The 16,362-nt window shown below is 37.6% G+C and overlaps 1 protein-coding gene across 1 annotated transcript; it reads left to right on the top strand.

Annotated features, from left to right (window-relative positions):
• Positions 1-506: 506 nt before the first annotated feature.
• Positions 507-14,736, top strand: LOC145777530 (bactericidal permeability-increasing protein-like). The gene is made up of 13 exons (XM_082588933.1): positions 507-653; positions 767-905; positions 1,476-1,607; positions 2,206-2,302; positions 2,780-2,917; positions 3,566-3,629; positions 3,854-3,980; positions 6,486-6,630; positions 7,601-7,686; positions 8,649-8,802; positions 12,301-12,475; positions 12,836-12,912; positions 13,721-14,736. Exons 1-13 carry the CDS (start codon positions 536-538, stop codon positions 13,811-13,813), a joined length of 1,545 nt encoding a protein of 514 aa, XP_082445059.1. The 5' UTR covers positions 507-535; the 3' UTR covers positions 13,814-14,736.
• The last annotated feature ends 1,626 nt before the right edge of the window (positions 14,737-16,362 follow it).

Here is a 16,362-nt window from a genome sequence, read left to right as displayed (position 1 = left end):
AAAGAATTTGTACAATGATCACTCCTGAAACGCATCATCCGCTTATTTCTCTACACAGTTTTTTTTTTTATGTTGCCCTGTGTTATTCCATTGTAAATGTATTATGTAAAGTGCTGGTATTGTGCTATACGTGTTAATGTTCTTAATTTTGGGTCTTTTGTTTAAATGTTTGGGTGGCAGCTGACGTTGGTGACTTTTTGGTCTTTCGCTGCCATCCTTGTTGTGCGAATTATTTGTGTTTATTGTGTTTTTGCTTTTTGTGTCTTTCTTTTTCGCCAACAAAACAAAAAATAAACTGAACTGAACTACAGCTAATCTCATCATTTTTGGTTGTCCCATATATTCCCCTCTCAACGGAATAACAGGCCTCTGCAAACTTGATGACCTGACGAAAAATTGGCTCCAAGTCCTTCCATTCGACTGATCACAAATTTTCTGCTTCATAGCCTACGGATGATAACTACTACATTAGAAAATGTGTAATATTTCTCACCAGACTCATAGGCTTGAGTGTTTCAACAATAAAGTGCTGAGAATGCAGCTTTCACTTTTTTCAACCTGTGGTCTGATCCTGATCACTGCAATCGCTGCTCAGGAAAACCACTCAATGTCGAGTTTGAAGCTTCGAATGAATCAAAGAGGCATAGACTTCAGTAAGTTCAGTATCATCTATCAACCTTTTTCCACCATAGACAATAGACAATTAGACATACAGCAGAAAACAGATCTGTAAAGTTTATCACATTATGACACGTTTATTGTGCAGTTAAGGACGTGGCCTTAAACACTGTCGAGAGAGATGCTGTTCCATTGCAACTATCTTCACTGTCAACAACAAAAATATTGGCAAGTGGACAAATAGGGACCAGCTTTTTTACCGCTGGTGCTGATTTCGCATTAACTGGGTAAGCTGTGTTTCTTTTGTGTGATGTCTACTTTTTTGTTGCATACATTACGATGCCCATTGAATGAAGGTTTAGACTGGGTTTAGTTTAAAAGACTGTGAAAGCAAGGTATCTGGTTTTTATATCCACCTTCAAAATACCATTCTGTGTCTTGCCAAGACCCAGATGACGTTTGGCATCGATCGGTGTCAAACTTACAGTTTCTTGTGCGACGACCAGACGATTTCACTAGCTAGACACTCAGTCTACAGTCTACTATTAAAACACTCAAATACTCTTCAAAACAGGGCTGTAGAATATTTTCTTTGTTAGCATGTTTAGAGTTGTAACCACATAAAAAAAAAAAAAAACAGAAGCAAAATGGAGTATTTTTTATTGCGATTCCATGCTCTTGTGCAAATGTCTCGTATGGTGGCGCTAAGTACTTGCAGGGGCTTTGGACATGGTCGTTGTTTAGCCTGTAGGTGAAATGAGAAAAAACAAGCTATCTTGGCACGTTAGCCATCTTGACTGAAATAAGACAAGTTAATATAGGCCTTTGCAATAAAATGACTTTCTTTGTTTCAACAGACAAGTATTGGAACGGCTGTCCTTCAGGAATGCAGAAATGCTTCCCAATCCTCCTCAATCGTTATTTTTAAACGCAAGCATGGTTGAAGGAATGATATCGGGAGAACACAACGTCAATATCAGCCTAAATAAGTATTAAAACTTATCTCTAATCTATTTACTACCGTTCACTACTAAGGATAATTTGAGCCTGGTACCAATGGAATCCTTGGGCCACAAATCAAAACACTTCTAAGAGAAACGCACTATATCCAAAAAATACGCTGTAGTTTCTTAAATTCCTCGAGTTCCTTGGAAAGGATGAGCTACAGACCCCTAAACCCATTTCGGACCCAGAACCTAAAGCATCTTCTGAACGCCCTGTCAACGCTACTGCTATTACGTAACGTATAGGCTACCATTATGAAATTGAAGTAATTAGGCTATACTGTGCCGTTTCAGTGACATTTAATCTGAATAGTAGAATAAGGATGGAAAAAGGCAAATCAAATAATTCAACTTTCACATAGCGTTAGCTTTTGATGGAATGTTTATTCAATATTAATTATTTTGCTCATGCTGTGTAGCCTATCTACCAACGAATCGGCGAGGTTACATAAACATACGGTTCAGCGGGCCGGACGGACAAACCTCGCTGGCTGGATCTGTCTCGTGGGCCGTTGTTTGGTGACCCCTGCTTTAGTCTGCCAATCAAAACCACTTTGTCTAGTTTTCACTTCTTTGTTTTTAGAATTGTCACCAGACAACACGCTGGGTTTTTCGAAGCCACCTTTCAAAGTGGAATTTTTGTATCTCTGAGTTTGGGACAAAGTGAAAACCAGTTTTTGGTAAGAAATTATGATTCAAAATTCTACAATATCAAACGCTATAGTCGACGTTGTTTTGGCTTATTCAGAGAGTCATACGTTTCAAAGATGCAAAGTTTAGCAAAAGTTTCTCACATAAAAAAATAGCATAGAAATGTTAAGCTGATACTGAATGCTAGTTTAAGGTATAATTTTGATCACTTGTTTTTGCCCCATTTTTACTTGTAGACTACGTTGAAAATTGGATATAGCCTACTGTATGATAATACATCGGTAGGCCTATGTCTAAAATGTTTAGGTACGTAAAGCTAATATTTGTATGGCCGTACTGTATTGTGGTAATAGGTTATAGTAAAGAAAAGTATTGCAAACATTACGAAGTTCAATAGCCTTCCATTAAAATTAATTTTTGGGTTACCTTTGCCATATGCCGTGTTTCTAACTATTAGGTTATGGCATGCTATGCCCATATTCACTATGTCAAACTGTATTTTTCAGACTGGCATTACGGCTCCTCAGTGTGTAACGCAAATCTATTCAATGAATGTTGCAACAAGAGTGGCAGACATTGGGGATTCAAACTTTGCATTGCAAGACGTAATTGCCGAAGACCTCATTTCACTGCTGCAAACCGAGGTGAACGAAAACCTGACTTCATCGTAGACTAATTTACCTGATTGCGGTTGCAAAGTTATAAGATTTTAAGTAAATATAGAGTAATAGACCTGTTTATCAATTTGTTTTATTTGACGATTTTTTAACGATAGAAAAAATATGTCACAGAAACGATTTTACGATGAATTAGACAATAAAATACTAAAAACAGTTAAAAAGTTCTTGTGTTAATTAAAATAAAAAATAAAAAAGTTTCCTTGTGAATTAATCGAACTGCTTACAGTAACTCCCAATTTTCAGCTGTAGGTTGCTAAAACTAAACTAGTTTTTTGTTCATTGCCTCAGTAAGTTTAACTAGATAAACAATGGAAACAGTTTTGCTTGTACACTGTTTGCTGTGCCACATGCAGTAGCCTATTACATTTCGTAATTTTCTTATTTTGTCTGATTTAGCATTGCAAATAATTAATTTGTTACTTGGCTTACAATAAACCAATTTATTATAAACGATTAATTAACAAATTGTTGTTAAACCTTCACAAAAACCAATTGATCTTTGGTGGATGTTTTAAAGGTTAGAGTTACAGTGTTGTTTCTTGTTTGAGCTACTGTTATGTTTCAGAATCATTTAATTGTTATCTCTAACAAAGCTACTGTATAACGTTTCAGTTGTGTTCGACATTAATTGAAGCATCCCTGGGCATATTCAACAAGTTTATTGGAGGTGTACGAGGTAACAAGCAGAAAACTTGTGACATTTTTCGTAGCGTTGACATGAAAAACTAATTGAAACAATTTTTTCCATCTTTTTTTCGCACTGACAGTATTTTCTCTTGGATCGTTTCTCCATTGTCCTCATCTTAAATGGTCTACTGTTTGTGGCAAAGAGGAGATAAATTAACAGTCTAACCTGATTGTAAACATATTTCCATCATAATTATGTTATTATTGTTTCAGCTGATATTCCAGTATTTTCCGGTGTTGGACTGGATTTATCTCTTGTAGGATCACCAGTAGCTTCCAACAGTTACTTCGACGTTAATTTTGATGGAAAATGCTATCTTTTGGACCAACCCGACATGACGTACGTATTTTTATGTACCGGTACTAAAATACTTCTTTTCTTTTAGAAGCATATATTCACTGCACTAAACTGCCGCAAGTGTCTGCAGAGGTGATTCAAGTTTATCAACGTTCGACTTTCAAGTTAGCAATAAATAGACTTTTGTCTTGAATAGCAAATGGCAAGCTAACATGAAAGAAAACTTTGATAGAAACAATTTGTGTGTGATATGCAATTATTTAGTGATTTGACAATTGCATAATAGCACTTGAAAGTGACTATGTAGAAGTTTGTCTAAAAGTTGACAGGGATATGTTTTCTTTTCTAAACATGAAAACAGATCCTTTGTCATCCGTGCATAGAACGCACCAGAGATGTACGCAGGCCCGCAACCAGCAAGTATTTTCGGGGGGGGCATTTAATTTTTATCAAAGAACAAACATTAAAATGATGCATTGTGACATTTTTATGTTAATGTCCACGCCCATTGACAGAGTGTGTGGCACTACCATGTTACGGTTCAGTGGTCATAACTTATGTCAATCACGTTTTTGTTTAGTACAGCATTAAAGGAAACTAGCCTTTGTATCCTTTTCTCATTTAGCTATGACTACCCAAGGAAGAAAATTACGATAATACAGTAATGTGTTCAGTCGATTACAAATAAAATACAACATCTGTAGGCTACGAACTGCATTGGCACGACTGGAGTCATAATTTAATCAATAACATATATTTACATCAACATAAACAAACAGATACATATGAATAAACTCAACACGGTAATTACAAATTACAATCCTGAAACATTTTGTTGGCTCAACAAGTTTTTATGTTTGTAGGCCCAAAGAAGTTGACTTTGCAAATGCAAAATGACATTTTAATTTAGAGCATAATGTCTAACTTTCTACTTGATTTGGCAAGTTTGTTTAACACCAATTCCGCGCTTGGATTTTGAGTACGATGGATTTGCATGAGAGCGAGTCCAGAAAGCCTGTCCTGCCCCATAGTGCTTTCTAAGGTAACTTTTCAAGCACCGTAAACAGCTAAATGTTCTTTCTGCAGAAGCAGTTGTGATTGGAAGTGTAGCCAAAATTATCAAGAGTTTGTAAATGTTTGGATAAAACTCTTTTTGGGATTCTATTGCTGACACCGCATCAACCGCACTTGCTGGCCTTTTACTTTCAAGAATTCGTTCCCACTTAATTTTCCACCTGGCAAGCTCATCTATCATGGCTTCGCAGTTATTGTCTCCTTTGTAAAATTGTAGCCTACTGTATTGTCAATGTCACTATACCTTGTTGAAGCGACATGTCTAGGCACAATGAGTTGAATTTGGGCAGCTTTTTTTTAAATGCTCATGAAATCTTCCTTGCAATTCTTGTAGAAGGCCATCTACATACGGTATGTATACAGATTGACGATAGAAATCTTCCGGATCATTTGTCTCGTAGTTTGCTCTCATTGATTGGCGACCAGCTTTCCTAGGTATTGTTATTGCATCTAGAGACTATCTGAGTTATCGATTTTTCGACTGAGTTATCAATTTTTCTTCGTTTTGGAAAAAAACTCAATATAGAATTCTGTTTATTTGCCATGCCGCTTGTTACTGTAGCAGTTTAACTTCAAAATGCGCTTCAGCCTTCGATCTACTCAATCATAGAACAAGGCAATTTTTTGTGAAATTGTGATACAAATGTTTCTATGTGACGTATTTACAAATGCCTAAGCCCAACTGAGTAGCTTATTCACCACGCTATCGCAGCTGCTTTTGATCTCGAATTATTTAGTTGTTTTTAAACGCTTTTTATGGTGATGATGGATGCTGACATTATGTATAGGCTACGCTAACGAAACGGATAGTGAGGATGCCAGCCTAATTTATCGAACAAAATCGTTAGCATGGCTTCCAACCAACGTAGCCTACTTTCGGTTTCGATAGTCTACACTCTACAAGTACATTTCATACTGCACAGAACGTTTAAAAAATTTTCAAAAAATTTTGGGGGGGGCAAATGCCCCCAATGCCTCCCCTGGTTGCGGGCTTGGATGTACGTATACGCCGCAAATTCTATCAGGAATAACCAATCAAGGCTTTGTCAGTCCGAGGATAAAGAGTCAAAACCAAACCAAACCAACTAATTTTTTTTTTCTAATTAGAAAACGTTGAGTTTCTGGGCAGCCGATTGTAGCATCGAATAGACAGCGATAGACACGTGTTTCGCCCATGAGGCTGGGCTCATCAGTATCGCACCGTATTCTTGCCACTTCGGTAATCGACCGCCGCTTTACCAGTCAGTTTAACTACACCGTTAACACTACACCGTTATGGTTAGCGAAGCGTTACTGCTGCTCGCTGTACTAGCGAGTGATCAGCCTTGTGCTGATGGCCGGGAAGAACACCCCTTCTTCACATAGAAATCGTTGTGTGACTTTCAAATACACAGAGTTTATTTTTAAGGCATAGGCTTACGTTAAAATTTGTGATCTTACATACTGTACTGTAGATGTAACAATTATTTGCAGACTACCATACGAGAGAGAAGCTCTTCCGGAACCAACATCTTCAACGGCAATGGGCCAAATTCTTATTGGAAACTATGTCTTACAAACATGTCTGCATTCGCTATTTGCCAGTGGAGTTTTCAGCATCACAGTTGATCTTGATATGGTGAATTGTTGACAAGTTCAAAAATTCAAGATTTTATTTACAAAAAATTCATTCATAGCATTCTTGGTTGATCTGTTTTTTAAAATATCATTTTGAAATCCTACAAAGGTCTACACAAAGCATTAAATTATTTTTTTGAAGTAGAAATGCATATTTTACCACCCTAATATAGGGATATCAGAATTCTTACTGTTTTTTTCTTTTACCGTATTTTGAATTATTTGATAAACTGGTAAATATTTATTGTCCTCCAATCAACAGGGCTTTTATTGTAGAATCTAAACCTTTGCCAAACGTACTTTTCTGGTCGAAATGAATTAAAATTTTAATCCATAAAAAGCGATTCGAAACGAACAAAATTCTTCACAAGAAAAGCAATTTCAAAATAAATCAGTGACTCATCATCTTCATGCAGGTCCCTGGATTTTATATGTCGCACTTTGAATTTTGAAAAAAATTTAGCTTTATCGACTTTTTTTATAACAAAAGCTGATCCATTGGTATCTAAATCAAATTTTTTGGAGGTATGGTTATCTTTTTATTTAAACTGCAATATGGTATCCTATATTAGGCTTAATGCCAATGAGACCATCTCTTAAGTTTCCGTAATTTTAATTTACTGCTTTCAAAAAAGAAGATTATCTTTGGCGCAACATGAATGTGAATAGACAGTGCCATATATTTGCTATTATGTGCAATAGTGAGCCATGAACATTTAAGATTTTTTTCATGTGGCTTCAAAGTAAATTCCAACCCTGGAGAAAGTGCTGTCACTACTGGACACTTTTAAGGAAGAGCTGCTATAATTCACACACGAAAGACCATTATATGTGTTCTTCAATAGATAGTATCCAATTGGTTTACTACTTCCACAACAATTACAATTGGCTCTTGTCATCTAACCTGACACCACATGATATATCGACAGGCCCAACACCCGGAGTAAGCTATTATCTTATTTATTTTGTAGCTGGACATTGCTCTTCCTTTCAAGCTGGATTCCACTTTCCTAGGCAGAATAATTCCATCATTATTAAATCTGGCCGGACCAAATAGGTATAGCATAGTTTCAAACTTGTTCAATTTGAATTAAATATAAAGTAATAGCCTGCAATACAATACGTTGAATGAGTAAACGTTAATTTAAGCAAAATTAATACTAATTTGTAGCCTATGTATGACAACTGTATGAGTATGACATTGGTAATTTGTAAGTTACTTTATACAGTATATACTGTACATATGTCAATATGACATTTTGTATGTATGACAAATCAAATGTAGGCTATGACAACCGATCCAATTGACAACTCACTTGATCTCATTGTATACGAAAGCGAATGGACTATAACAAATATCAGAATTGGTATATCTTGGCAACAAACTATCTTCGACCAACGATGGAGAAACTGCAGTAGGCTACAACACCGAATCGATATAGGCTGGGTAGCGTTTGAAAAGAATAAAAAGATTTTAACTTTCAATAGATTCTCAATCAAACTAAAAAAAAATTTTTGAACAGTTATGTTTTACCAGTATTGATATACAGTTTAGAATACGTGCATTGGACGTCCACAACAATTAAAAAACTCACCACTTTCCAAAATCGCATCGTAAGAAGCATGACCAACAAAAGGCTACTTGACCACATGAAAATTAAAGACCTATTAACTATAACGAAGCTACTACCAATTGCAGCAACAATAAAATAAAAAGTTATAAAACTGTTTGGCCATAATACTGAGTCAGCAATATCTGCATGGAAGATAAAGTCAATGGAAAAAGAAACCGAGGCAGACCACTAAGACGATGACATCACATCCAGACATGGGCCGAACTCAATTTGGCGACACTGGGCAAGCTAGTTTAAAACCATGGCTAAAGGAAGCGGATGACCCATGTTGATGGGCAATATGTTTCGCTTCGCGCAATGTTAATTTTATTTTCTCATCCATTTGCATTTGCCCAATTTTCAAATTATCGGCAAACTTGTAGGTTACGTTTTATTTTTCTTGTAGACCCATCCGTATTCGAACAGCTGCTTCAAAGCCTCCGACTATTAGCATTCAAAACTCAGTGATTAGCATGACTGGGGTCTTTGATATTATCGTAGCCGTGATCAACGACAGCCAAGAAGACAGACCATCGGTAGATGCCTTCACTTTGCAAGCGGTAAGTTTCCAACATTATTTTTTGAGATTGATTCGTATGATTGGTAGAACATCGTAAACTTCATTGCATTGAAACATCTACACGTAGCATATATTGCCAAGCCATTGTTTCATTCAGCAAACCAATCGATAACACCCCGGTGTGCAAACAAAGAAATGGAAATGTATAATCATCTTTCAAAACAAATTGATTATAAATAGCCTATGTTGAACCGCTAGTAATACATGGAATGGTAGCCTACGGTCAGTGATGTACGAGTATACAAACAATATTGACGCCGTCAGCGCAAACGCAAACGTTCGAAAAACCATACGCCGTATGCGTTAACGTAACTTGCAAAAAAAGTTGGCGGCGTCAGCGTCAGCGCATACACCAGCGTAAACTCATTTTGTTTGCTAGGTGCCAAACATTCACACGGTATAAACCACTCGAAACAAATAAGTTTTATTTTGAATTTCCACGAAGAAACACAAGCATCTGAAAGTGTTTATCTGACATTTTGCTGCGTTTTGGTTTCAATATGTCTTTGCCCATTTAAAAACATTCTTTCAACTGCAGCGCTGGAAGGTATTGGCGTGTTGTAGCGAAAAAACGTTTCGTAGTTTGATAAAAAAAAATTGCAAGCAACAGCTGAGACATTAAAAAGTATGCGTTGACGCTATACGCTAAAAAAACGCGAAAACTTTACGGCGTAGCCTCAAGCGACAACTATCCAAAAAAATGTGGCCGTAAGCGTTAGTGTAAACAAAAAGTCTACGCCGCAAGTCTACGGCGTAGAAATTGCGGCGTAATAGCCTATGTACATCTCAGCCTACTGTATGCTTAAAGATGGAGTCAAAAATTAGATTACATGTTTTCCCTTTCAAGAATGAGGCAACCAAAACATCATAAAGAACATCAAGGCATTTAAGTCGATTCGAGGTGTCACTCGTTTTCTATTGTATCTTTTTGTCATACCAGGCTTAGGCCTACGTCCAATGAACGATAAATTAGAATAAGTGGGTGGGAAGACAAGAAGCCAATATTTGTGTTCATATTCAGGAATGTCATGTCCTGCCAAGCAGGGCCTCTGAGAGAAATTTTCACTAGGGGTACGAAGAGTCATTCCGGGCCCCCCTCTCACTCCGGGCCCCTTTGTCTTGAGCAAAAAGTGTGATGTTTGCTTAAGCGTATTGCACACCACACAACATTTTACTGCAGAATTGGACACCTGTGCGCAATAATAGTAGGCTATCAGGCTGCAATGAAACTAGTATTTGGTGTTTTGTGCAATGTGCATCATGTGATCTGTCCCTCGCCAATTTGTGTATCCTGCATTGAATTCGTGTGTCAGTTTGTTGATGGTGCTGTTGAGAGGTGTCGCTTGTAGCCTACAGCTTTAATGTAAAGTGTTTAAATTCATTTTTTTATTTCTCTTAGATGTAGCTTGTAATTATTTCTGAAGAGGACCAGTGGCGTAGCCAGAAAAAAAATTTTGGGGGGGCCAAATATTTGATGAATTGAAGAGAACGACAAAGTGTTTAATTTAAGACATCTGCAGTGGCGTTTCCTGGTGGGTTAAGAAAGAAAAGCAATAACGCTGATGGGGGGTTAGAGCGTGCCGAAGGCACGCGTATACTAGGGGGGTCCGGGGGCATGCTCCCCCGGAAAATTTAAATTACACTCAAATAATGGATTATAGCGCTTTCTGGAAACACTTTCAGGGAATATTTGTATGAAATTTATAGACAGATAAACAGCTATTAACTTATTAAAGGTAGCTGTTACACACAAACGGGCAAAATTGCGGCTAAAATTAGAGAACACAAAAAAACTTAGCTACACAAAAACTACAAAAAAACCCAACAGAGTAAGCGATCCTGAAGTTGCTTCCACAGATTAATTAAAAGAAGCGTAAATCGCGTAAACTTTGCGCGATTTACGATTTGCAAAACTCATTGGTGTCTTTCTGTGTGTCTAAAACAAGTCCTGGAGGGTGTTAATAGCCAGATGTCTTGAAAAACAATATAAATTTATACAAATTATATTATATTTTCAACAAAGGGTTCAACTTCGGAATCCAAACTTTGAAAACTTGGGAGGGGCCATGGCCCCTTTTGCCCCCCCCCTGGCTACGCCTATGAAGAGGACACTATGTGATGTCGAAAACGTTAGATTTAGTAGTTTTTTCATGTTATTTTGTGTGTTTAATGTTAAATTCGTTAACCTTACTGAGTGTTATATGTATCTGGTAGGCTACAAGCCAAGCTGCTCTCTACCAAAGCTCAAACATAACATCTTGTTAAAACATAATCAAGTTAATCATCTGATCAATCCTAACCTTTCTTCATTAACTTTTGCATTCACCACATGCCCAGCACTAGCAGAGGTGAACGAGAGAAGTCACTTTTTTGACTCCGGCTCCGGTCCTGCTCCAACTCCAAAATTTATTTTGAAGTGAAATAAGCGAGTAACTAACTTTGTCAAATAGTTTTTAAATAACACACAAAAAAAACAAAAACATCCGGGCTTTTTGCCCGGGTTTTGCTCAAACCTGCTTTTGCTACACTATGCCCCTCCCCCCCCCTGGACAGGAGAATAACTAACTTTTATGATTTAATTTAGGGTGCTTTTAACAGAACATTTTTGCACGTAAAGCATCAAATTATCACTTTGGGCCCCTAATTTGCTCGCAAAGCACTCGATTGCCTTTCTGGGCCCTTTTGCTAGATTACGGGCCCCGAGGACTAAAGAATCACAACTTTTATGCTTGAAATCAGTCGTTTAGGATGGTTTTAACCAAACATTTTTTGCGCGTAAACTATAAAACCACAATTTTGGGCCCCCCAACAAACACAGGCCTGGGCCCTCAAGGGTACGCCGTACCCTCCGTACCCCTCTCTCATAGGCCTTGCTGCCAAGACACAGCCGCATGCTCTTGAGCGGTGTCTAACCGGTGCCCATTCGTGCGTCGTATTAGCACTCATACCACTCGGCTATGTAAACTAGTTTCTCAACTTAATTTTTACTGTTATACGTTGCTCACTTGTTATACGTTGTTACACGTTGTTTGTTATACGTTGCCGAAGAATTCTTAAAATTCCATGAACAGCTTTTCGAACTAACAGAGCAGTTCTCCAACAGATGGGCCGGGAGCAGCAATTAATGACATCTTTAGAAATGCGGCAGCTGAAGTTCTTGGGTCACATCATAAGGAAAGGCGAACTTGAAGATTTATATTTAAGTGGAAAAATACTAGGAAAACGGTCAAGAGGAGCTCAAAGATTCACATTTTTGCACAATTTTCAACCACATATCAAATACCCTACTAAAATTTGGCAAGACGCACGAGATCGATCAAACTGGAACATCATTGTACATCGAGGTCTGTATCAGCTATGATACCTAAAGAGAAATACGTTGCTGCACATGATTACTCGTCCTTCCCTATCTACAGGCAAACAATATCCACTCTCCCGCCTGAGTGGCTTGCAAATTGCTATGTTTTTTCTTTTGCAGGATTTATCTGCTTCTGGAAGAATATCTGTGGTCAACGCAACAATATCAGGATCCATAGACGATCTTGATTTAGATTTATCCACAAAAAGCAGCAACATTGGACCTATAAACATTGGGATTGTACGACTCTTTATTGGAGGAGCATTGCCAGGAACTTTACTACCTGCCATCAATCGTAAATTTTGTTGCAACAAGCTTATTCTTTCATTCACTACATATAATTTCCTCAAATAAATAGCAAACGGTTGTCATGTAGGCTACTTGACACGCAATCACTGTATTTGAAGAATATTTTGCTTTTACGAATATGTAGCCTATGGATTTTTGATTTTCATGCATTTTATACAGCTTGCATTGAATTCTAAATAACCAGCTTCGGCAAAAGAATAATCTTCTAGGTCTGTATTAAAACACCGAAGCTAATTTGTAAATAGGCTATACTGTATTTCAAAACACACTAAACAATGAGATAATTCTTTCTAAAAAGTAATTTTGATGTAGGCTACTAGAACGAGTAACATTATTATCATTGCAGAACTCTTAGGAAATGGTATTTCAATTCCTTCTGGGTTGGGCTTTAATCTCTACGACGTCGAGTTCAGTTTTCTTAACGTAAGATAACCATATTCAGAAATGTTATTCACATATAACTATTCCTATTCATCATATTTTGTATGTTGCCTAATTATTTATAAGCCACAGGTTTTGTGACACATGATGTACCTAAGTTGGCCACGTAAGTTGGTAGCCTACACATCATTAGCCAATTGGGCTAAATTGAATCGTAACTCCCGCCTGGTGCAACCGTGTAGGCTGACAGATGAAGTGGGTGTGTGAGAGTGCTTTTGAAAATACGAGGAGGATGAAGTGTGCAAAAAAAGGACCAAGAGAACAAACAACCTCGTTGTTAACCTTCATGTTAAAAGCCCCTCCCCCAAGTGGCTTATTGTCCCCCAATTTTTGATGAAATGAGCAGTGTTTATCAAAATTTGGCCGCTGCGATCTTTTTAGTTGTCATTTAGCCTACACCTTCACGTTTTGTATGCAGCCATTAGGAAGGATGTTATGGTCTAAAATTGCAACAAACTAACAGACAAATGAGTTTAAAAATGGTTTAGGAAAATATTTCACAATATCTACACAATTGAAGCGTTGTTTTAAGTAGCAGTTAAATGGTATTCATGGTCACGAATTATAAGCTGCCAAAACAAGCATTAAAATATGATTACCGTACTAAAAGTAATTTGAATAGGCTAAGCTTTTTTTAAACAGCAGAAACATTAGTGCTAACTTATAGTAATAGTTCAATTATTTAAGGCACTACAAAAGCTGTAAGTTAGCCAAAAGTAACTTTTCGTGTAAAGCGATATGCTATTTGCTGATGTATATTTTCTGAAAACAAACACTTCATCTGTTGCAGGGAGCCTTGGAACTCAGAGGAGATATTGGTGTCAAAAGACCGCCTTCGCCATTGGATATAACTTCCATACTATCATCTGTATTAGCCTTATAACATGGACCACCAACTTTACGTTGTAAACAGAGTTTCCACATTGACTGTTTACGACATTGCATTTGAGTTAGATGCTTTCGTTTGATTAATAAAGTTTTGTTCAGTTCAATTAGACCCAACCCGCAAAATCATTTGGCCTGCAACTCTTTTACAAATTGTAATAGCAGTGTGACCTATCTTGAGTGTTTTTTTATGAACCTGATGTTATCAAACGTGGTATCAATAACACTTGACGAATCTCCAGTCATGGAGGAACCACGTGGGCCTCGTAGGCCTGGGCCCACCTATTTCATTTTCTAGGTGGGCCTGGCCCACCCACTTTTGAAAGCAAATTTTTTTTTGGAAAGGTAGGAAAAACGGCAATCAGAAAGGGAGTTTCCAAAAAAGGCCTTCACTTATTTGATACACACTAGTTTGATTATATCTTTGATAGCTCAATGATGAAATCCAATCTTTAAACTTTTCTATGTTGAGCCCACTATTTATGGGCAGAAATTTAACAATTTTGTAATTTTTTTGGCCAAATCGGGCTCAAAAATGGAAAATTTTCGCTTATTGGCACGAAAAGCAATCATGAAAACACAATGTCTAAAAAATTTAAGGTAACTTATTAGAAATGCAACAATGTTATGGTGGGTCTGGGGGGCTTCGACCCCCAGAAGTTGGATTGACTTTGACGGCTACACCTCTGGGCCCACCTACTTTTAAAATGGTTCCTCCATGCCTGCGAATCTCCATAACTATTTGAAATATCTTTTTAACAAAAAATAAAAATAGAACATGGGAGAAAACGAAGTCAGTAGCAACCCAGACAGCCAATTTATCTGACCAGATCTGGGCGAGATAAAGTAGCAGTCTGACAACATTATGAAAATGCAATTGCTTATTTATCAGGAAGCATCGCTCCAAATCCAAATAAAAGAATGTCGTAAACATAGTGACGGCTGTAAACAGTAGTAGAAGAGTTTTGATTAAAGACCAACTAGCTCGTAGCTATAGGTTACTTATTCAGCTTGTCGGTTGGACAAAGGCGTGCTTGAAAGAGGACACAAAGATTGGCTTCCTTGCTTTCCACCAACTTAATCTCAAGCAGTGATTCCTAACCTTTTTGTGTTGGAGGAACCCCTTTTGGTGCCTTCAAAGCAGTCGCAGACTTTTAAATATAATTTTTGCGACCGTTAGGCTACTAAGAAGTTCTCACTTTTTTCATTTATAATCCATATTAATTCGTTGTTATCACAACCATGGCAAAATTGTAAGTGCTATAATAGACTACTGACTGACGTTTGCATTTCTAAGTTGAGCATTGACCAACAATCTGCCATTCTGCTGTCTCAACAGAATTAAGTTAAACATACCGGTAGGCCTACTTGCCCAGCCAACATTGCCTTATGAAAAGATTTAGCCGAACTCATATGATTTTTTTTTTAGTTAGGAAAATCAAACAACACACCAGTGCGTTGCGAGGTAGGCCTACAGTTTGAAAATCACTGTAATACAAAAATCGAAGCACAACCAATGTTTTAATTTCGTAATTTATCTATCATGCTGCAAACTAAAAGATTTTCATGGACCCCTGGTTGAAAACCACAGATTTAAATCTTTAACCATCGAGAGTAGGCTAAACTTGGATGCGACTTAGCCTATTCAGCTGATTGTTTTACCTTCTCTGGTAGTGTTGCTTGAATACCTGAGACTTTAACTAATAGACAATCTATCCCACATCGCTTCTGTTTTTGTAAATAGAAATCGGCTGTGGGTTTATGCAGCCTTGTAGCCTAACCTGTACAGTGTACAGGCTATTCGCCCGCTTGCTTCGCACTTTTCCCTGCTAGCTTCGTTGCTGAAGCACAAACTAACATCATCGTACAAGAAGAAGAATGCTTGTTTTTATATAGTCCAGCTCTGTATTCATTCCAGAATGCGTTGCTTCTCAGCTCTTTACAAATTAGATAATGTCAATGCAGCCGTAGCCTATATAGGCTAGTCTCGGCGCAACTGAGTAGGCTACACTATTACCTAAATCTACTTCATTACTGAGTGCCAAGCAGGAACAAGATTCACTACGGTAGCCTACCACTTTTAAAAAGTATTTGGTATGATCCGACAGAGTATCGATCCGTGTCTATCGATTTAGAGGCAGCGCGCTAACCACTAACTAAGCCGATAATAAAAAATATGGAGCCTAAAATGTGGGAAGGCCCAATGTTCGCCTTTCTTTTTTGAAGATGGCCAACGAATTTTAATCAGGCTTTTATTTGTGATTGGTTCGTAATGTGTGCGAAAATGACTGATAGAGTTGATCTAAGCGGAAACTTTCTTGCTTGCGCAGTTGCGCTTGTTTCAGAGCTTGTCCATGTTGCTAATTTTGGCATATTTTTTGTCCTAACAGCCTACATTGCTATATAACCTGCCGGTGACCCTTGTAAATTCATCCAATCAACAGGGGGTGGAAAAAGTGTTGTTGTTCTAAGACGCGAAAAAGTGAAAATTTTAGTTACGCTACAGCTGATCTCAAGCACATTACTGAGAATCAGAGATGTTCACAA

This window comes from Aplidium turbinatum, chromosome 9, assembly GCF_918807975.1.
Source record: "Aplidium turbinatum chromosome 9, kaAplTurb1.1, whole genome shotgun sequence".
In the NCBI taxonomy this organism is placed as follows: Eukaryota; Metazoa; Chordata; class Ascidiacea; order Aplousobranchia; family Polyclinidae; genus Aplidium; species Aplidium turbinatum.
The sequence above is the reverse complement of the archived record's forward strand: the minus strand, read 5'-3'. Positions and strand labels throughout refer to the sequence as shown.